Genomic DNA, 22,281 nt, shown 5'->3' on the forward strand with positions numbered 1-22,281 from the left:
GTGAGGGCCGCGATCGAATGCCTTGGCGAAATCTAAATAAATTATATCGGTTTGGAAGGCAGAGTCTAGATTTAAGTGGAGATCAGTTGTAAGTTCGAACAGCTGAGTTTCGCACGAAAAACCTGCCCTGAAACCATGCTGATTGGGAAAGAAGAAACGGTTGTGGTCAAGGTGAGATGCGATGTGCGAGTATATTATATGTTCGAAAAGTTTACAAGAGATACATGTCAGTGAAATTGGTCGATAATTTGAGGGGTCGGAGCGATCTGCAGCTTTGAAGACTGGGACAACTTTGCTTAATTTCCAGTCGTCTGGAATCTGACTAGTGTTAAGAGACTGGGCAAAAATGAGTTGCAAGATTTGGCTCGTGAAATATTTTGTTGCTTTAAAAATCTTAGCAGGGAGGTTGTCTGGTCCAGGGGAAGTGGATATCTTTAGATTATCTATGAGTTTTAAAATTCCCTCTGCCGTGATGGTAACAGGTGGCATAGGTGCATAATTTAGACTTGGCACAGAAACAATGCTTGCTGTTGGCTCCTGGGTAAATACGGACGTGAAATAGGAATTCATGACGTCGGAGCGCTCGGAAATTGGAACATCGGAGCCGTCTCGTGCCAGCAGTGTAGCCAAAAGGCACCTTTTTACAGGTGCATTTAGCGATGCAACACCTAAGCCAGTTAAAGATTTGGCCGAGTGTACGTAAGCCGATACTCAAACGGGCACAAGCTATACAAAACCAGCAGGCAGAAGCAACCAGTTCACCACAGATTTGCGCCTATAACTTGAAGCACAAAGATGGAACAGCATACTCATACATCTGCGCGCGCTCTTAGAAACAAGCGGGTATTAGAAAACTAATACAGCACACAGAGGCTGCAGCTGCGCCGTTTCAAAAGCAGTCGCGAGGTTGAGACAGCAAATTACTGTCACGATAAAATACCGCCTGAAATTCACTTAGTTTTTCCTTCAAGTGCAGCTCCAACAGCGCAGTAAAGTGGTGTGTTTCTTGCATGGAGGCAGCCTAACCCAACGCTGCTAGAAAAATCAGCGAAAGCATTTAACGTGCTCAAAGTAGGAAGTATTTCAATGAAACAATTAACGCCTTCAACAGGCGCAGCTATAATAACACGAGAGCTTAATTTAATTTTAGGCGCAAATAAGCGGCGACTCACATCGGCGCTTTCGTAACGTAGCAGTCTGAAATCAGAAACACATACTTTGCCTCTCGCGCAAATGGTATTCTACAAATCTGTGCACGCTTGAGCGGGATTCATGAACGAACCACTCGGAACGAAATGTAAGCCATCTCCCCTTATAAAAATTTCTATAGAAAGTCCATAGACTGTCTATAGACTTTAGTCTATGAAGTCTATAGACTGTCTATAGACAAATCCTTTAGACTGGTCTATAGACAGTCTATAGATTTATGGCCATACACTTTTAGTAGACTTTTGTCTATAGACAGTCTATAGACAAATGTCTACTGAAAGTCTATAGGTCTATAGGAAGTCTATAGACACATGTCTATAGACAGTCTATAGACGATTTATAGACTTATGGTCATACATTTCCTATAGGGTTGTCTATAGACCGTCTATAGACACTTGTCTATATACGGACTATAGACGACCTATAGACTTATGGCCATGGACTTCCTGTAGATTACTGTCTATAGACAGTCTACAGACAAAAAGTCTACTGGTCCAGTAGACATATGTCTATAGACTGTCTATAGACATTCCATAGGTGTGTGGCCTGGCAGTGCTATAGACCTTTGTCTATAGACAGTCTATAGACCTCTGTCTACTAAACTATTAGTAGACCATTATCTATAAACTGCCTATAGACAGTCTACAACCACTGAAAAAAGTCACCAGAGTTCACAAATGACACAATCAATATACTTACAAATTTAGTTTTATTTCCAAGCTATCCAGGCCGGGAATATGCAATACATGGACCATAAGAATGCACAATAACATAAATGTTGAAAGTAACAGTCCCGCTAGTTTCCTCAGAAGCATTCTTGCGGCCTGTTGTCTGCAGTCAATCATCCGGGCATGTTCACCTGTACAGCACAAAGGAAAAAAATAACAGAGGAACTGAAAAAAAAATTCCCATACCATCTCTACACATGTGCTTTACAATGAAAGGCATATCCTGGCTATGCCATTCTAGAAAGGCAATCTTGATCTTTTGGTTTGATGGGGTTCAAAGACCCAAGTCGACACAGGCTACAAGACGCTGAAGTGAAAGGCTGCGGAATAATTTCGGCCAACTCTGCAGAGTACACAAGCCTTTAGCATTTTGCCTCTATTAAAATGCGACCGCATAGGCCGGAATCGAACCTGAATCTTTCAGGTCGCCAGACGAACATGATAGCCACTGAGCTATCACGCCGGCGCAATCATTTCAGTAAATACACGACAGATTATAAGTGTCTTCATAAAACATTGTAACAAAGACCCGTAATCCCTGTAGCACTCTACTCTGAATCCGGTATTGATACTGATTTCTGTATGGCAATCCGTTTACATTATTTGTAACAGAAGACATTGAACAATTGTGCCACATATCTGCATTGACTCGCAAGGAGGTGTTAAGAATGCCACCTCCATAATATACAGATTCAGGGCACCTTACACAGGGATCCAAAAAGAAGAATATTGCAGCATTTATTCTTATAACCGCTATAGAAGAAGCGCTTCAAAATACCCTGCGTGAAGCCTGGTATACCCGGCCAAATTTTTAACTGGCTCTGGTGTTGCATCGCTAAATGCACCTTGTAAAAAAGGTGCCTTTTAGCTACACTGCTGGCATATTCATGCTGTAATTTGACGAGTGAAATGTCATTTCGTGGTTCCTTTTTGTTCATATATTGTTTGAGTGCAGCACTTGCGTGTTTAGATCAACGTTATCAGAAATATTCGTCTGCCACTACAACAGCTGAAACAAGCGGCAGACGCAGCAATGAATCTGGTCCATATGGCCTCATCCTCTGGGTAAACTACCACTCCTTTCATGGCGGACAAGTCCTTTACCTAGAGTAAGTGCAAATGCGCCACCAGAACCATTGGTGCGTATTCCGCTTGTTTCGGCTGTTCGTAGCAGCAGACGATGAATATTTCTGATAACTTTGATCGAAACACGCAAGTACTCCACTCAGACGTTATATTAACAAAAAGAAACTATGAAATGCCATCTCACGTGTCAAATTACAACATGAATATGCCAGCAGTGTAGCCAAAAGGCACCTTTTTTACAAGGTTCATTTATCGATGCAACACCAGAGCCAGTTAAAGATTTGGCCGGGTGTACGTAAGTCGATACTCAAACGGGCACAAGCTATACAAAACCGGCAGGCAGAAGCGACCAGTTCACCACAGATTTGCGCCTATAACTTGAAGCACAAAGATGGAACAGCATACTCATACATCTGCGCGTGCTCTTAGAAACAAGCGGGTTGCAGCGCTTCCATGCCGCGCTCATTATTCAGAAAACCCATACTGCACACAGAGGCTGCAGCTGCGCCGTTTCAAAAGCAGTCGCGAGTTTAAGACAACAAATTACTGTCACGATGAAATACCGTCTGAAATTCAATTAGTCTTTCCTTCAAGTGCAGCCCCAACAGCGCCGTAAAGAGGTGTGTTTCTTGCATGGAGGTAGCCTAACCCAACGCTGCTAGAAACATCAACGAAAGCATTGAACGCGCTCAAAGTACGAAGTATTTAAATGAAGCAATTAACGCTTTCAAGAGGTGCAGCTATAGTAACACGAGAGCTTAATTTAATTTTAGGCGCAAATAAGCGGCGAATTACATCGGCGCTTTCGTAAGTTAGCAGTCTGAAATCAGAAACACATACTTTGCCTCTCGCGCAAATGGTATTAGAGAAATCTGTGCACGCGTGAGCGGGATTCATGAACGAACCACTCGGAAAGAAATGTAAGCCACCTCTTGTCGAGCCGACCTTTACCCAGCTTTCAAAATGAAGTTCCCGCAGGCGAGCGGGGGCGGCCAACGGCTCTGATGACAGACATGGAGGAATCCGTACGTGTGCAACGACGGGGAGACGGGATGGAGCTCGTGGGTTCTTCGCGGTGTTTGAGCACGCCGGCCAATCGCGCGGGCAATGAATTTTATACCATCACAGTAAAAGAATTCCTTCAGCGCCACTTGACTACAACTTTGACAAACGTCTCGCGCTCCAGTCTGTAGCGTTACAAGACACCTTTGCTGAAACGTCGGCGTCCACGACGCGCACCGAGCGAGCGTCCATACGTAGCAAGGAAATGCACACCTCAAAAAGAACAGCACTCCAAGGTCCAGACAGGCGATAACACAAAGATTAGAAAATAAATGTAATCCACCACAGAACGAGAGTGTATGTAAGTACGTTTTCGGAGGTGCAAAGTAAATTGAGCGCACACGGCGCTAACTAACGCACAGTTCCATTTCGGCCGTAATTCACAGGCTAAACGACATTTCTGGCCGCTCATCTACCTTGAACCACGAAAACTCTAGTAGACAGCTCGCGAGGAGCGGCTTATCATCAAGGGCATCGCACAGACTGCCTTTCCGCGCGTTAGTAAAGACAGCGGCCAGAGATAAGCGGCATTAGTCGAGAACCCGATGGCTTCCGCCTTAGAAACGAAGATAGGACGTTTGTCACTGCGCACATAATCTGTTCTGCACACACAGCTCTGCTTAGAGTGGTTTAGGAGACCAAATGAATAAAATATAAACGTATAGACTTACCGTAAGCGGACGATGCAGCTGGATTTTGAAGAAAACGTAATCCGCGAAAAAAACGCCGACTTCTCCGATGCTAGCCACCCTACCGATGCAGCCACGCACAGGGTTGTTTGCAGCCCGAATGATTTTCCGCCGTCTCGTGGTAAAACGGTAAAACGTGAAACAGAAACCCATTTCACGGTCGTATCTTTATCGCTCGCACTCTTTCCGCGTGGAGCTTGATCTGATATCCAAGACCACAGAAGGTAACTGGTTTATAAGCGTGAATTATTCGCATACCCTCTAAAAACCTTATTGTTTTCGTGAAAAGAGAACCGAAATCTAACTGCTTGAATGTATACGCGCCGCATCTCCCACCGAATAGTATGTGGTACAATTCTCAAATAATAATTATAATGTTGCATAGCATAACGTCTTTTTTGCGTGTGTTCGTGTTTAGAAAACTGATATGCTCGACATCAGCGTGTCATCGGCTCCGAAGCAACAGATGCAAGGGTAGGAACGAAAAAATACTGGCTTTCTGATTGTTGCGTCGGTGAACTTATTCACGTGAATACAAACTGCAAAGGTATAAATGGGAGATGTTAATCGCACAGAGGACCAGGCTCTTTGAGACTATTCTGAGGTGTTTCTAAGCGATGGGCGCTTCCTTGAATTCTCACACCCGTCTTTCCCCCTTTATTTTCAGGACGTTTTAAAGAGAAATGTAGAAGCGTTGATGAAATGTGTCTGATTTCAGCGCGTTGGACAGTAACGATCGAAAGATGGAATGGAACCGTGTCGAGCGATTCCTTTAAGAGACAGCGTATTCATTCGATGTAGTACAGTTTGCGGCGCCTTTACTTCAAGAACGGCTGCCTTTCCGCGGCTTACTTGTTAGCATTAAATATTTAACTGTATTGACAATATACGTCACGATATAACGAAAAGGAGCTTGTCAAGGCTCCTGAAAATATACAGGTGGGTGTTGTAATGTCCTCACGCAATACTTTTTTAATTTCCGTAATAGCGAAGGAGGTGGAGGACTCCCGACATAGTTGCGGTCACCAGATGCAGGTCCCCGCAGCATGCAGTGCAAAAATAAATTGGCATTGTTCTATACTTAGTCGAAAGTCAGTGTATCGAACATTGTTAGATAAAATTAGGATTGTTATAGACTGGTCTATAGACAGCAGGCTATCTCTAGTGTACAGTGCATAGACGAAAGGAAATTGAGGTATTTGTAGACTGTAGTCTATAGAGAGTCCATAGACCGACTATAGACGAAAGGAAATTGAAGCAGCTATAGACCGTAGTCTATAGAGAGTCTATAGACCGTCTACAGACGAAAGCAAATTGAGGCTATAGACCTTAGTCAATAGACAGTCTATAGACCATCTATAGACGAAAGAAAATTGAGCCAGCTATAGACTTTAGTCTATAGAACGTCTATAGACAAAAAGAAATTGAGGCAACTACAGACCTTGGTCTATAGAGAGTCTATAGACCGTCTATAGACAAAAGGAGATTGTGACAGCTATAGACCTTAGTCTATATCGAGTCTATAGACCGTCTATAGACAAAAGGAAATTGAAGCAATTATAGACTTTAGTCTATAGAGAGTCTATAGACAAAAGGAAATTGAGGCAGCTATAGACCTTAGACTATAGCGAGTCTATAGACTGTCTATAGACGAAAGGAAATTGAGGTAGTTATAGACCTAAGTCTATAGGGAGTCTATAGACCGTCTATAGACGAAAGGAAATTGAGACAGCTATAGACCTTAGTCTATAGGGAGTCTATAGACCGTCTATAGACGAAAGGAAATTGAGACAGCTATAGACCTTAGTCTATATATAGTCTATAGACCGTCTATAGACAAAAGGAAATTGAGGTAGTTATAGACTTAAGTCTATAGAGAATCTATAGACCGTCTATAGACTAAAGGAAATTGAGGCTGCTATAGACTTTAGTCTATAGAGAGTCTATAGATAGTCTATGGACAAAAGGAAATTGAGACAGCTATAGACTTTAGTCTATAGATTTTCTATAGACTGTCTATAGACAAAAGTAAAAGTCTATAGGATGTCTATAGAGTCTATAAAAAGTCTATAGAAAGTCTATAGACCATTTTTATAAGGGTCTTCTCGAGCCTACCTTTACCCAGCTTTCAAAATGAAGTGCCCGCAAGCCAGCGGCGGCGGCCAACGGCTCTGATGACAGACACGGACAAATCCATACGTGTGCAACGAAGGGGAGATGGGATGGAGCTCGTGGGTTCTTCGCGGTGTTTGAGCACGCCGGCCATTCGCGCCGGCAACGAATTTTATTCACCCATCACACTACAAGCATTCCTCCAGCGCCGCTTGAATACAACTTTGACAAACGTCTCGCGCTCCAGTCTATAGCGTTACAAGACACCTTTGCTGAAACGTCGGCGTCCACGACGCGCACCGAGCGAGCGTCCATACGTAGCAAGCAATGCACACCTCAAAAAGAACAGCACTCCATGGTCCAGACAGGCGATAACACAAAGATAAGAAAATAAATGTAATCCACCACTAAACGAGACTGTATGTAAGTACGTTTTCGGAGGTGCAAAGTAAATTGAGCTCACAGGGCGCTAACTAACACACAGTTCCATTTCGGCCGTCATTCACAGGCTAAACGACATTTCTGGCCGCGCATCTACCTTGAAACACGAAAAATCTAGTAGACAGCTCGCGAGGAGCGGCTTATCATCAAGGGCATCGCACAGACTGCCTTTCCGCGCGTTAGTAAAGACAGCGGGACAGAGATAGGCGGCATTAGTCGAGAACCCGATGGCTTCCGCCTTAGAAACGAAGATAGGACGTTTGTAACTGCGCACATAATCTGTTCTACACACACAGCTCTGCTTAGAGTGGTTTAGGAGACCAAATGAATAAAATATAAACGTGTAGACTTACCGTAAGCGGACGATGAAGCTGGATTTTGAAGAAAACGTAATCCGCGAAAAACACGCCAACGCGAGTGATGCAGCCACGCACAGGGTTGTTTGCAGACCGAATGATTTTCCGCCGTCTCGCGGTAAAATGGGTAAAACGTGAAACAGAAACCCATTTCACGGTCGTATCTTTATCGCTCGCACTCTTGCCGTGTGCAGCTTGATCTGATATCCAAGACCACAGAAGGCAATTGGTTTATAAGCTTAAATTCTTCGCTTACCCTCTAAAAATCTTATTGTTTTTGTGAAAACAGAACCGAAATCGAACTTCTTGTCGGTATACGCGCCGCATCTCCCACCGAATAGTATGTGGTACAATTCTCAAATAATAATTATAAGGTTGCATAGCATAACGTCTTTTTTGCGTGTGTTCGTGTTTAGAAAACTGATATGCGCCACATCAGCGTGTCATCGGCTCCGAAGCAACAGGTGCAAGGGTAGGAACGGAAAAATACTGGCTTTGTGATTGTTGCGTCGCAGCACTTATTCACGTGAATACAAACTGCAAAGGTAGAAATGGCAGATGTTAATCGTACAGAGGACCAGGCTCTTTGAGATTAATCTAAAGTGTTTCTAAGGGATGGGCGCTTCCTTGAATTCTCACACCCGTATTTTCCCCTTTATTTTCAGGACGTTTTAAAGAGAAATGTAGAACCTTTGATGAAATGTGTCTGATTTCAGCGCGTTGGACAGTAACGATCGAAAGATGGAATGGAATTGTGTAGAGCGATTCCTTTAAGGGACAGCGTATTCGTTCGATGTAGTACAGTTTGCGGGCGCCCTTACTTCAAGAACGGCTGCCTTTCCTCGGCTTACTTGTTAGCATTAATATCTAATTGTATTGACAATATACGTCACGGTATAACGAAAAGGAGCTTGTCAATGCTCCTGAAAACAATATACAGGAGGGTGTTGTAATGGCCTTACGCAATACTTTTTAATTTCCGTAATAGCGAAGGAGGTGGGGGACTCCCGACATAGTTGCGGTCACTAGATGCAGGTTCCCTCAACATGCAGTGCAAAAATGAATTGACATTGTTCTGGACTTAGTCGAAAGTCAGTGTATCGAACATTGTTAGATAAAATTACGATTGTTATAGACTGGTCTATAGGCAGTAGACTATCTATAGTGTACAGTCTATAGACGAAAGGAAATTGAGGTAGTTGTAGACGTAGTCTATAGAGAGTCTATAGACCGTCTATAGACAAAAGGAAATTGAAGCAGCTATAGACCTTGGTCTATAGACAGTCTATAGACCGTCTATAGATGAAAGGATATTGTGGCAGCTATAGACCTTAGTCTATAGACCGTCTATAGACGTAAGGAAATTGAAGCAGTTATAGACTTTAGACTATAGAGAGTCTATAGACAAAAGAAAATTGAGGCAGCTATAGACCTTAGTTTATAGCGAATCTATAGACCGTCTACAGACGAAAGGAAACTGAAGCAGTTATAGACTTTAGTCTATAGACAGTCTATAGACAAAAGGAAATTGAGGCGGCTATAGACCTTAGGCTATAGCGAGTCTATAGACCGTCTATAGACGAAAGGAAATGGAGGTAGTTATAGAATTCAGTCTATAGCGAGTCTATAGACCGTCTATAGACAAAAGGAAATTGAACCAGCTATAGACTTTAGTCTGTAAAGTGTCTATAGACAGTCTATAGACAAAAGGAAATTTGAGCCAGCTATAGACTTTAGTCTATAAAGTGTCTATAGACAGTCTATAGACAAAAGGAAATTACGCAGCTATAGACCTTAGTCTATAGAGAGTCTATAGACAGTCTATAGACGAAAGAAAATTGAGGCAGCTATAGACCTTAGTCTATAGATGGTCTATAGACAGTCTATAGACGAAAGGAAATTGAGGCGGCTATAGACCTTAGTCTATAGAGAGTCTATAGACCGTCTATAGAAAAAAGGAAATTGAAGCAGCTATAGACTTCAGTCCATAGATTTTCTATAGACTGTCTATAGACAAAAGAAAAAGTCTATAGGATGGCTATAGAGTCTATAAAAAATCTATAGAAAGTCTATAGACCATTTTTATAAGGGGTGTGGGCTGGCATCATCTCGGTGTTGGCGTTCCTCTGCCGTCTGGACGCGGCGCTACCTGTACCAACTGCTACTTGACAATATGATCGGCAACTTTTAAGTGCGAAGAGTGCGAGTTCTGCGTGTCGAGATAGCGTCCTCCTTAAGTGTTTCTTTCCTTTCCATTTGTTTCCGGCCCAAGTGCCACGAATGCCGCAGGTATACGTCATACGCCTTCTCTGAAATGTGCTGGTGTGTGCTCCCACCTGTCCCCTAAAGGTTGCGGATCACAATTGCTAAGGGCGAATCACGCTGTTTAAACGCGCGATTTTCCCTCCAATAGAGCATTATACACCGTATAATGCTAGCCTACGGGCGTGCAGTGCATTAATATCACGCCGTACCTGCCACTACAGCAGAGGCGGCGCTCAAGCTTGCGGGCGTTGAAGCCTTGGCACAGACCGAATCAAGCAGATGAATGAATTCAAAGAACTATGCACTACACGCCATTACTTCAACTAGAACTGACTACAAAATAAAATCTAAAACGTGTTTTTGTTCTCACAACCAGCGCACCATGCAGGCGAACAGCGTGCACGTCGCCTGAAAATCAATACCATGAACCAATGAAATGCCGCAGGGAAACTGCGTAGCAGCCTTTCACCGTTTCTTCAAAAGTGTGGACGACAGGATTGACTGCGCAGCAGAACGAGAGGGCTTTGGTTAGACATTTTGGTGCATTTAGCGCTGCACAAGCCTCTAACACTTTTGCCAAGGCTATCGTGGCAGCTAAAGGTATATGCTGGGGTTTTTTTACAGGAAAAGCCTAAGCTACTCGGGGGTTCTATACACCAGCGCCATATTTATTGAAAACAGAGAGCTCCCATAAAATCCTGCAGTTATACTGAGTCGTGAGCCTTACCTTAATGAGTTGGCGGAGTATGTATTCTCCTTGACTTCTCGCACGGAGCTAAGAAACGTTATATTATCGCTAGAAATGTAAGTGTAAAGAGCATTTAAACTCTCTGCCTATTTTTTTTTTCTTCTTCTTCCCTCCCCCCTAGCGAAATATATTTTTATTTTTTTTATTATTATTTTTTCTTCTTTTCGTTTCCTTGTTTTTACACTGGTATCTATAATTAATTCATTCTTTATTTTAGTGCACAAGTTCAGTGCACATGTACTTTTTTTGTGTGTTTCGTTCGCTATTGTATAAATTATGTACTTCGATTGTCGCTGCTGCCGGGCGACACCCTACAAGCCCTCTTGTGGCTTCTGCGTGCCTGTACGAGATTGGAAATATTGCATGAATAAAGTTTATTATTATTATTATTATTATTATTATTATTATTATTATTAATCTATTTTACTGTGCGCAGGAGTTTGAGAGTAGCCAGTGAATCTTTGAAAAGCAAAGACAAATCAGGCTTTCTTCTGCCGGACTGGATAATCTTTCCTTGCAATATAGCCCTAGCCTCGGTAAGCTGCAAAACTAATCGTCTTTTTCACACTATCTGAAAGAGACTGTTTTAAATTTTCGCTTTTGACATGAGCAGGAAAAGGTAAACAAATGAGCGGCTCGTTATGCGCAATTATGACGGAAGGCAAAGGCCACTTCAGTTCGCACCGTATATGCTAGCCATCCGCGTTAGCGTAGTAAATTGACTTCCCCGGTGAGGTGAAGTCCTGAGATCAGTCCCCAGACTCGGAATGGTTTTCCTTCAAATAAGAAGTTTCTGTGTAAAATGTATAGCATTCCTCTGTCGTCGTATGCCTGCGTTTACGAGGTTCCTAATGAATATTTACTCCATTATTACAAACCTATTGGACCTTTGTGCATTCCGCTAAACATTGCACCAACCTCCGAAACGGAGAGAATAATAAGAGAATGTTTTTATTTTCCTGGTGTTGGATCAATGGCAAATGAACAGTGTAATCATTTCTTTACCAAAATTGATTAGAAAGGAGAAGAAAAAATCGCATGCCACCAGTGGTAACCGAACCCCCATAACCTTCGAATGTCACGTACGGTGCTCTGCCTACTGACATATGGCGGCTACCCAACCTCATACTTTCGGTTGCAGGCAACGGTAGTTAAATGAGGAGCTCTTTATTTCATGCAGATGGAGAAAGTCAGCAGTCATCGCAGCCAAGGAACACATAAAGGATTGTTATTTTATTTTTATTTGTAATATTTACAAATGAGAAGTAAATGACATAATTATTCCTTTGTTGAAAGACAGCTGATTACAAAAGAGAAGAAAAAAATGGCTGAGGCTTAACTTGGTTAAGCCTGGAGAATGCGAAGCATCATCGTGTCGCGTAATTTGGAGGCGCACAACCAAAGCGACGGCGCGAGGTGGGCCCCCGTTTCTCCACTGTCGTGACGTCATCGTGTCACGTGGTGTGACGTCATGTATAACGTGATTTGGAGGCGCACAACCACAGCGACGGCGCGAGGTGGGCCCCCGTTTCTCCACTGTCGTGACGTCATCGTGTCACGTGGTGTGACGTCATGTATCACGTGATTTGGAGGCGCACAACCACAGCGGCGGCGCGAGGTGGGCCCCCGTTTCTCCACTGCCGTGACGTCATCGTGTCACGTGGTGTGGCATCATCGTGTCACGTTATTTGGAGGCGCACAACCACAGCGACGGCGCCAGGTGGGCCCCGTTTCTCTACTGTCGTGACGTCATCGTGTCACGTGGTGTGACGTCATGGATCACGTGATTTGGAGGCGCATAACCACGGTGAAGGGCTAAAGTGGTAGCTAATGTAGTATGCTTCGCATAAAAACGAGCACATGCCGCCGTTGGGCCCCGAACCCACCACCTCCGGATTTCGCGTACGGTGCTCTACCAACTGAGCTAAGGCGACTTCTCTCCAATCTTCTGCTTTCAGGGGTATTTATGTTCAATGTACCCTACCTTGAGAGTGCTAACCATCGCCACCCCACTGTCGGCATATCACCATTTTTTTCTTCTCCTTTCTAATCAGTTACATTTCGCTAAAAAATGCTTACACTACAATTTCGCATGGATCCGGCACCAAATGAAATGTTTCTCTACGCTCTCCTTGGTGCCGACTAATGTTGCTGTCCTCCATAAAAGTTATGATATGGTCGTTTTCAACTCCATATTCTTTTTTCTGTTGTACAAGGTGCGCTTTGCTGCACTATGAATTTTAGCATGTGACTTTCACTTTGATTTTTGTGCTGCCTCTGTCATGCTATGTTCCTTTTGTTAACATAAGTTAATGCCATCAGAGCGCACGTGCGGTTAATGTGGCGCATCGTGTCCTTCTATTTCTAGCGTTCTCTTCTGCGCGTGAGACTTTTTGCGTTCTTTATGTTAAGTGCTCTTGATGGACAAGATCGGCTTTCCGACTCACCCACTGGCAGTTTTCTTCCTATTCGTTTCTCCTAACTTGCCTCCGCCTTTCACCCTTGGATAATAAGCAGCTTTTTCATTCTGCTGAAGAAAAAAACTACACATTTTTTCAACACTTTTTCTATTTCCCAGAATTAGCATCAACAATATGGAACAGCTGGATAACGTTTGTTACAAAAATAAAGCACCACTAATTGGACATATATATCCATTAGGCTCGAAGCAATACTGATGGATGACGCCACGGCGACGTTTTATGCAGCTTGAAAATCGTTATTGCTACTTAGAACTGTTTAAAAGCACTTTTAAGAATTTATTTCTTCATAAGAGGTGTTTTAAAGGCGGCTTGTAAAGTAACAAAAGGGCAGAGGATGACAGCTGAATTTCCTGCTTCGAAAGGTAAGCAAGCAGAAGTGCCCCGCTTTTTGCATTGAACGGATCTGCGCCAGGTATGGCAGATTGAATACTGGCCAGAATACTGGCCAGATTGAAAAAAAACGGCGTTTATGCAGCAGTTTACGGTGCGAAGTGTGACCGCTTCTGAAACAATGCGCCATGTTCCCACCACCAGGGGAAACAGAAGTTATGTACCAAACTACCCGAAAAATGAAAACGGTAGCTTCGCTGTACATCCTCTGTCGGTCATTCTTCAATGCAGCTCCTCCTAGGCGCGCAGTCAGGGTATAACTGAAACACATATAGCCATCGGTGTTTGTAGCTGGAGGTATCAAACTCCCAACAGATTTCGACAGACTGGCACGTAACTTTTAAAATGCGTCCATGGTTCAAAAAAGCCGATCTGCCGTCTTTTCAAAATTCTCACGCCAGTGGGCTGCTTTCAGGCCCTGAAACAGTGCCTGTTTAACAATTTGGGCACAGGGGGGGGGGGGGGCGGAACATTGGACCGGCTGGGAACGCTGCAAGATTCAAATAAGGGTGAAGGACGAAGCCCTGTGGTCTGAAAAACGTTTGTTGAGCTAGGCTTGCCGGCTTAACAGAAGAATAAACGAAAGCTGTTATGTCTTTCATTTAGCCACTTAACCCTGCATTCTGCCGTATAACCAACCACGCTCAGGTTGCGCATTTCTCGGCCCTCGCCATAACCTCCCCCTTCCACAGTAGTCGCCTTCTGGGTTCTTCCCGTCGCAGCCACGTTGCAGTTGAGGATTCCTCCACTGTCGCAATAAAGGGTAGGCTTGCTCTTACTGCTGACAAAAGCTATAACAGCTTTGGCTGATTAATGTGTTTAGCGAGTAAGCTTACCGCTACAAATTATTTCTCCTTTATTTTCTATTTATCGATTCCAAAATATTTTCTTCCAACTGTTTCATTTGCAAGTGCATGTGTTTTAGAGCCGATGGCTTCCTTAGTGGAAAAAATCACTGCATTTGATATTTATGTTTTTCTCTCACTTTGTAAAGGCTGTTGAGACCATGAATTTCTTCAGTGGCTGTTTTTGTCTCATCACCATCTGCTCAGCATTATCACACGCTGAAGGTGAGCACTGCATACGTTGCTTAGGAATTTGGTGTAACTATTGAGGTCAATTTATTGAGAGGCACGCCTGAAACACTGGCAGCTGTTGCAGGATGTTTTGCTGAATGTTTTAGTCTTCTTGAGAATAAGAACTAGCTGCTCTAAGCTTTGAATACTGCCACCTAGCCAAGAATGAGACTAGCTTTCGAGCGAAAGGAAAAACGGGGTGGGTCTTTAACGCAGCTAAACCCAGTAGACGTGTCAAAGCATGTGCTTAGTCTGGTTGGGTCATGGTTTTGCTTTGCTGGGTCGGCGGCACGTCTGGCGACGATATTAGACTCAGGTTAAGCTGGTCTGATTTGTTCGCACCGCACGTTCACGTGATGTGGCGATGCGCAATGGTCAACGCGAGGGTGTGTTGCAGTTAAACGCGGAGGTGTGATCCGGCCGCGGCAATAGCATAGTGCTCTCGAGCACAGGCCAGCGAAGCTGATTTGTTCGCGCCGCCGTGGTTTCGAAACCCAGTCGCGGGAACATTTTTTTGTTGATGACGGCGATGCGGAATGGTCAACGCGAGGGTGTGTTGCAGTTAAACGCGGAGGTGTGATCCGGCCGCGGCAATAGCATAGTGCTCTCGAGCACAGGCCAGCGAAGCTGATTTGTTCGCGCCGCCGTGGTTTCGAAACCCAGTCGCGGGAACATTTTTTCGTTGATGACGGCGATGCGGAATGGTCAACGCGAGGGTGTGTTGCAGTTAAACGCGGAGGTGTGATCCGGCCGCGGCAATAGCATAGTGCTCTCGAGCACAGGCCAGCGAAGCTGATTTGTTCGCGCCGCCGTGGTTTCGAAACCCAGTCGCGGGAACATTTTTTTGTTGATGACGGCGATGCGGAATGGTCAACGCGAGGGTGTGTTGCAGTTAAACGCGGAGGTGTGATCCGGCCGCGGCAATAGCATAGTGCTCTCGAGCACAGGCCAGCGAAGCTGATTTGTTCGCGCCGCCGTGGTTTCGAAACCCAGTCGCGGGAACATTTTTTCGTTGATGACGGCGATGCGGAATGGTCAACGCGAGGGTGTGTTGCAGTTAAACGCGGAGGTGTGATCCGGCCGCGGCAATAGCATAGTGCTCTCGAGCACAGGCCAGCGAAGCTGATTTGTTCGCGCCGCCGTGGTTTCGAAACCCAGTCGCGGGAACATTTTTTTGTTGATGACGGCGATGCGGAATGGTCAACGCGAGGGTGTGTTGCAGTTAAACGCGGAAGTGTGATCCGGCCGCGGCAATAGTATAGTGCTCTGATTTCCGGCCACGGCAGTGAACGGACGTGTTATCATGAGCTCCGGCGGAGCGGTGTTAGCGGCTCAGTCGAGCCGCGGAAACAGGATTGCTACTGAAGATAGCGAAGCAGGTTACGAAGTTATGCCATAGAGTAACATAAAAGTAAAGAGCGGACACTCGGGCCCTTTCGCGGCCGAGTTCGGCACTTCCCCGTTTCCGCCAGATGGCACTGAACGTGCAAATAAAAAAAAGAAAAAGAGTATGGTCTTGGCATGTCTTGGCTTCTTTCTGCGGAGTGACTGATGCGCTCATTGTCACTCTGACAGAATGCACGCAGTAGGTTCACTGCCGCTTGCCAAGCGCACGCGATGCGTGGCATAACGCCTTTGCGGCTTGTGGGTGACATGTTCGCCGCGGCGTCCAGGCAAGCGATCAAAGCCAAACGCTTTTGACGAGCGTTGTACGTCGAAACTTGGATAATCGTTGCGTGCTCCGTAATCGCCACGCTGGTGGCCGGCTGCTGAGCTGGGCAATGTGACACCGCCCCCTCCGCGAGAGTGAAGAACGCACAAGACGCAATGAAAGTAGAGCCTCCAAGATTCCTGTTGCGCCTCTCATCTCTGAGGCCAGTGCGTTTCCCCGGGTCCGCTAGGTGCGCTGTGCACAAAAGTCGGCCGCTGGGGCCTACGGGAGTGTCCGCTCTTTACTTCTATATTACTCTATGGTTATGCTGCCCCACCTCCCTACAGGTCGTATAGTTTTGAATACCGTATTTTTGCACGGCGACGTTCGAGCGCGGCCGTATAGGGTCGAGGACTACAGGGACGCCCTTGCCCGTTTGGAACTGCTTCCCGAGGTTGTGGCCTTGGGAGCATTTCAAATGAATCATGTGTGGGCGGTTACGTTTAAGAACCCTGAAGCTGTAAAGAAAATACTCGCTGCCGGGAGCATTAGCGTCAAGGAGCACCGGTGTCTCGTGATCGACCCCAACAAGCAAGAGGTGCGTGTTAAAGTGCACTGGGTTCTCCACAACGTGACTGACGAAGAAGTACGTGTGGCCTTCCTGCCGTATGGCGAAGTGACCGAGCTCTCGAAGGAGCGCTGGCGTGTGTTCGGCGTAACAGAAAAAGGTTCAACAACCCGAGTACTAAGCCTGAAGTTGAAGTCAAGCGTCACAGTTGAGGACATACCTCACCAACTTCGTATTGCCGGTGAACCTGCGCTTTTGGTGGTCGCTGGGAGGCCTCCACTCTGCCTCCGATGCCAAGGGAAGGGCCACATTCGTCGCGACTGTCGAGTGCCTCGGTGCTCGCGATGTCGCCGGTTTGGTCATGACGAAAGCCAATGTGTACCCACGTACGCGACCATGACAGGGCCTGCAAGGAATATTGACGTGGCTGAACATGTCATGGATGAGGTGGAGGCCGAGGAAGCGTCAGGGTCAGCTGGTGGCAAAGCAGCAGCCGATGAGCAGAGCGCTCAACATTCAAGCGTTGAGGACAGCGAGACAAGCCTGGTCAAGCCACCTCAGGAGTTACAACACGCCCCTGAGGAAACGGCGAGCCAAGAGATGCAGCCTGCCGTCAGAACTTCTACGAGCCCAGTAGAGGAGGCGCACATAGGGCAAGACAATACCGACATCACAATGGGAAACGCTGCGGTTTTATCCACGAAGCGCGCTCATCTCGAAACAGTGCAAGGTGACCAATCAACAGACGGCGCCCCTTCGGAGGAGCCGCCCCCCAAAGCGGCGCCGACGCGACGGGCGTCCTTCAAGCCGAAGCCAATTATTCCACCAGACAGAAGACCAGCGGACGCGGCGCCTAAATAGCGCTGCAACTGCGGTAACGCGCTACTGCCGAGTCCGGATCAACATGCTACGGTGCCCACCATAAACCATGGAAGGGAACTTTGTGCGCGACCGTCAAACTTTCGCCATGGACTGTGAAAGTGCGATGGACAGCTTAGCAGCGATGCCCCAGCGTACGGAACCCTCTGCAGCGTCGTGGTGTCCTGAGGTGAGCACTCCTCGAACTGCGGGTGCCTTTAAAAATGATGAAGGAACAATGTTTCACGTGCCACTGCGCGTAGCCACGCTGAACGTGCGGGGACTGGCGGCGAGGAAACGGCAATGCCAGGTCAGTCGCCTCTTCCTAGAAAATGAATTGGATATAGTCGCATTGCAAGAAACAAAGATTGAGAGCCAGGAACACACTGAGCGCATGGTTGAAAAATTTCGGTCCCGATACAGTGTCTGTATATGTCACGCGGTTGGCAGATCCGGAGGTTGTGCGTTATTTCTGAAGAATAATCTGCGCATTGCAAATGAAACTGTTGTTGCGTCCGAAGGAGGACGGTTGCTGGTTGTTGATTTTAGTTTTTCTGGATGTGCTTGGCGAGTGATTTGTGTCTATGCTCCTAATAGTCAAAAGGAGCGTGTTAGTTTTTTTGAAAAAGTCGAGCTGTATTTGAGCTGCGAGAAAAGTGTTGTTTTGATGGGCGACTTCAATTGCGTGTGCTTGCCAGAGGATCGAGTTCCGAACGTTTCGGTGCGTGATCAGAGTGCACAGTACCTTGATGCAATAATTCAAGAACACGAAATGGAAGATCTTGGTTGGATGTTGTCCCAAGGCTCGCACCCATGCTTTACGCACTTCCAACGCGGCAGCAATGCGAGGCTAGATAGAGTGTATGCAAGCATAGGATTTGTGACCGTGTGCAGTAAGTATCAAGTTAAACACGTTTCATTTAGCGATCACAGCCTTGTGATGGTAACCTTTGGTAGTAAAGCCGTTAAGACTCGGTTCAACTGGAAACTTTGGAAATTTAATGTGAAACTGTTAGAAGATGAAACCTTCGTTGAACAAGTTAAAAAAGAAGTGACTAAAATGTCTTCCGCCTAGTCAGGAAGCTGCGCACGTAACTGGGAAAACTTTAAGAACGCCGTCAAAATGCTAGCGATAGAAAGAGGAACTATCCTTCACCAAAATCAAAGGAAAACAGCCGAAGAATTGCAGTGCCAATTAAACTTTTTGACATGTATGGAAACAGCAGCACCTGGGTTGTACATAAAAGAAATCCGAGAAGTTAAAAGCCAGCTAGAAGCTCTAGAAACAGATAAGTACCGAGCGGCTGTGATAAGGGCGCGCGCTGAAAAACTGTGGGCGGGTGATACGCCCAACAAGCGTGCGTTGTGCGACGAAAGAATATATGCAGCAAAAAATGAAATCCGACAGATTCGTTACCGCAACAGAATAACGACCGATAGAGAAGAAATTGAGCAGGCGTTTGTCGAGCATTACAAAGAGCTGATAGGGAATGAAAGAAGCGTGAAGAGTGGGCTGTGCGATGATTTTTTGCAGCTCATGCCTCGATTAGACGAAGATACACGAGCTCGCCTAGAACAGCGTATTAGTTTGGAGGAGGTTCAGAAGGCTATAGATGAACTACCGCTGGGGAAAACACCAGGGCCGGATGGTCTAGGGGCTGCTTTCTATAAAACATTCAGAAAAGAAGTCAGCCCGATTTTATATGAAATGATCACAGAAGCATATAGAGTAAATCAAATGCCACCTTCCTTTCGTACTGCTCACATAGTACTGATCCCTAAAACAGATGACCGAGAGAAATTGCAGTCAGTGGGGGCTTATCGTCCGATAACCCTCACCAATGTTGACTATAAGATTTATATGAAGATCCTAGGTCGACGTTTGCAGAGTGTGATCATGAAACTCGTTGGACCGCACCAAACGTGCGGAGTGAAAGGTCGTACAATTTGCACGAATGTGCACGTTGTTCGCAGTGTCCTTGAATGCTGTGATGTATTCGGGGGCCAAGTCGCAATGATGCAACTAGACCTGTCGAAGGCGTTTGATCGTGTGGCACACGATGTCCTGTACTCGGTTCTGGAACAAGTGAATTTAGGCAGTGAAATACAAGATGGGCTTAAAATGGTCTACAGCAACTGTACGGTGCAGATAATTGTCAATAAGAACCTGAGTGAAGCCGTCCCTCTGCGTTCCTCCGTTAGGCAAGGATGCCCACTCTCGCCCTTGCTGTTCGCGCTTTATCTCGAGCCTTTCTGTTTAAATCTTATTAACAACGATCGAATTAATGGCTTCAGGTTTCAATCATCTAATGTTAAAATTCTTGCGTACGCAGATGACATAGCTGTATTCTGCAGTGACCGCGAAAGTGTCCAGGAAACTGTTGGTGTCGCCAAACGGTTTTGTCAGCTCACAGGTGCCGAGAGTAATTGGGAGAAGAGTGTCGGCTTTTGGCATGGAAATTGGGATATTACACCGCCGGCGTTCGCGAGTCTGCAGTGGACAACCGTGCCATCGAACTACTTGGGTGTGCCTCTAGAGCACTATGACAAGAGCGCTGATTTCTGGAATGAGGTGACACCAAGAGTAAAAGAAAAAGCAAGGTCATGGCAAGGACGAGAATTGTCGATGTTTGCGAGGGCGACAGTTTGCAACATTTTCTTAATCGCCAAGGTGTGGTATGTTTTGCAGTTTTTGGATATGTCTCGAGTAAATGTGCAAAAAATGCACAGGGTGTTTGCTGTGTTTATCTGGAGTTCAAGTTGGGAGAGGGTCAAAAGAACTAATTTGTTTCGAACTGTTCAAGATGGCGGTCTTGGTCTCGGGCATTTGTTTGTCCGCAAGCTTGTGTCCCGATTTATGTTTGTGAGGGATCAGAACGACCCCTTTTTACGTTCAATGATGCAAGTACGACTGAGCAGCGCTCTGCCCGATTTTGTAGTGTCTACTGTAAGATTGTCAGCTTATGGTGCTAGAGGTTACCTGAAAGAAGTTGTGGACTCTGTGCGATTCCTGAAGGTGCGGTTTTCACTGGACTACCTCAGCACTGTAAAGAGGAAAAAACTGTACAGAGATCTGATAGACATCATAATGCCAGTGCCTCTGTATCGTACAATAAACTCTGCAGGCCCAGGGCAAGATGTTCTCAAAAGAATTAAAAAGATGCCAGTTAAGGCAAGCACAAAAACATTCTTTTTCAAACTGCATACGGGTACTTTGCCGGTTAAGACGTGGCTCGCGGACAAAGGTATATTTGTGCCATGGACAACGAACTGCTTGCTTTGCAAGAAGCCTGAAACCATAGAACATGTGTTCATTGAATGCTGGGACCCAATTTTTTATTGGGATGTCTTACAACGTACGCTAAAGAAAGAATTACCCATATCACCAATTGGCATTCGCTATTTACCGGTAGACAAAGATGACACAGGTGTCCCCTATGACATGATTATGCTCCTGGGCCTGCATAGTTTATGGAAAACTCGAATGGCTGTCCGGAATGGAGATGTTGCTATCCGATCTGTCAGGGAGAACTTTGTGGAGAGTGTGTGTTACTTACGAGATGTGTACCAAGCGCAGGCGGACCCACCTGCATGGTTGAGTGTGCTTCATGAACTGGTGCAATTCAAGAAATTTTAACTTGCGACCGGCCTAAGCAGGCCTGGTTGTTTTAGCTATGTATCGTGCTTGTTTCAATAAAAAGGTATTTAAAAAAAAAAAAGAGTATAGTGCTCTCGAGCACAGGCCAGCGAAGCTGATTTGTTCGCGCCGCCGCGGTTTCGAAACCCAGTCGCGGGAACATTTTTTTTTTCTGGACGGGCTGTTGCTTTCCCAGGTTTTTCAAGGGCACCTTCAAGGTTTCGAAACCCAGTCGCGAGAACATTTTTTTTTTTGATGACGGCGATGCGGAATGGTCAACGTGAGGGTGTGTTGCAGTTAAACGCGGAGGTGTGATCCGGCCGCGGCAATAGTATAGTGCTCTCGAGCACAGGCCAGCGAAGCTGATTTGTTCGCGCCGCCGCGGTTTCGAAACCCAGTCGCGGGAACATTTTTTTTTCTGGACGGGCTGTTGCTTTCCCAGGTTTTTCAAGGGCACCTTCAAGGTTTCGAAACCCAGTCGCGGGAACATTTTTTTTTGATGACGGCGATGCGGAATGGTCAACGCGAGGGTGTGTTGCAGTTAAACGAGGAGGTGTGATCCGGCTGCGGCAATAGGATAGTGCTCTCGAGCACAGGCCATCGAAGCTGATCTGTTCGCGCCGCCGCGGTTTCGAAACCCAGTCGCGGGAACATTTTTTTTTTCTGGACGGGCTGTTGCTTTCCCAGGTTTTTCAAGGGCACCTTCAAGGTTTCGAAACCCAGTCGCGGGAACATTTTTTTTTTGATGACGGCGATGCGGAATGGTCAACGCGAGGGTGTGTTGCAGTTAAACGCGGAGGTGTGATCCGGCTGCGGCAATAGGATAGTGCTCTCGAGCACAGGCCATCGAAGCTGATCTGTTCGCGCCGCCGCGGTTTCGAAACCCAGTCGCGGGAACATTTTTTTTTTCTGGACGGGCTGT

General features: G+C 45.9%; 2 protein-coding genes and 1 long non-coding RNA gene across 3 annotated transcripts; 2 read left to right on the forward strand and 1 right to left on the reverse strand.

Moving 5' to 3' along the window:
• Nucleotides 1-1,901: 1,901 nt before the first annotated feature.
• On the reverse strand, nucleotides 1,902-4,843 carry LOC149361875 (uncharacterized). The gene is made up of 2 exons (XR_016288455.1): nucleotides 4,757-4,843; nucleotides 1,902-2,068 (listed from the first exon to the last, which is right to left on the reverse strand). It is a non-coding gene; the product is annotated as an uncharacterized LOC149361875 (long non-coding RNA).
• An 11,105-nt stretch (nucleotides 4,844-15,948) lies between these two features.
• LOC149361876 (uncharacterized) lies at nucleotides 15,949-17,725 on the forward strand. The gene is made up of 2 exons (XM_089568172.1): nucleotides 15,949-16,021; nucleotides 16,611-17,725. The coding sequence occupies exons 1-2, from the start codon at nucleotides 15,949-15,951 to the stop codon at nucleotides 17,723-17,725; spliced, it is 1,188 nt and encodes a 395-aa protein (XP_089424298.1).
• A 2,415-nt stretch (nucleotides 17,726-20,140) lies between these two features.
• LOC149361877 (uncharacterized) lies at nucleotides 20,141-21,359 on the forward strand. Its single transcript, XM_089569612.1, has one exon. It carries the CDS (start codon nucleotides 20,349-20,351, stop codon nucleotides 21,357-21,359), a length of 1,011 nt encoding a protein of 336 aa, XP_089425738.1. The 5' UTR covers nucleotides 20,141-20,348.
• The last annotated feature ends 922 nt before the right edge of the window (nucleotides 21,360-22,281 follow it).

Source organism: Amblyomma mixtum, chromosome 2, assembly GCF_055824585.1.
Source record: "Amblyomma mixtum isolate Tamu chromosome 2, ASM5582458v1, whole genome shotgun sequence".
NCBI classification, from domain to species: Eukaryota; Metazoa; Arthropoda; class Arachnida; order Ixodida; family Ixodidae; genus Amblyomma; species Amblyomma mixtum.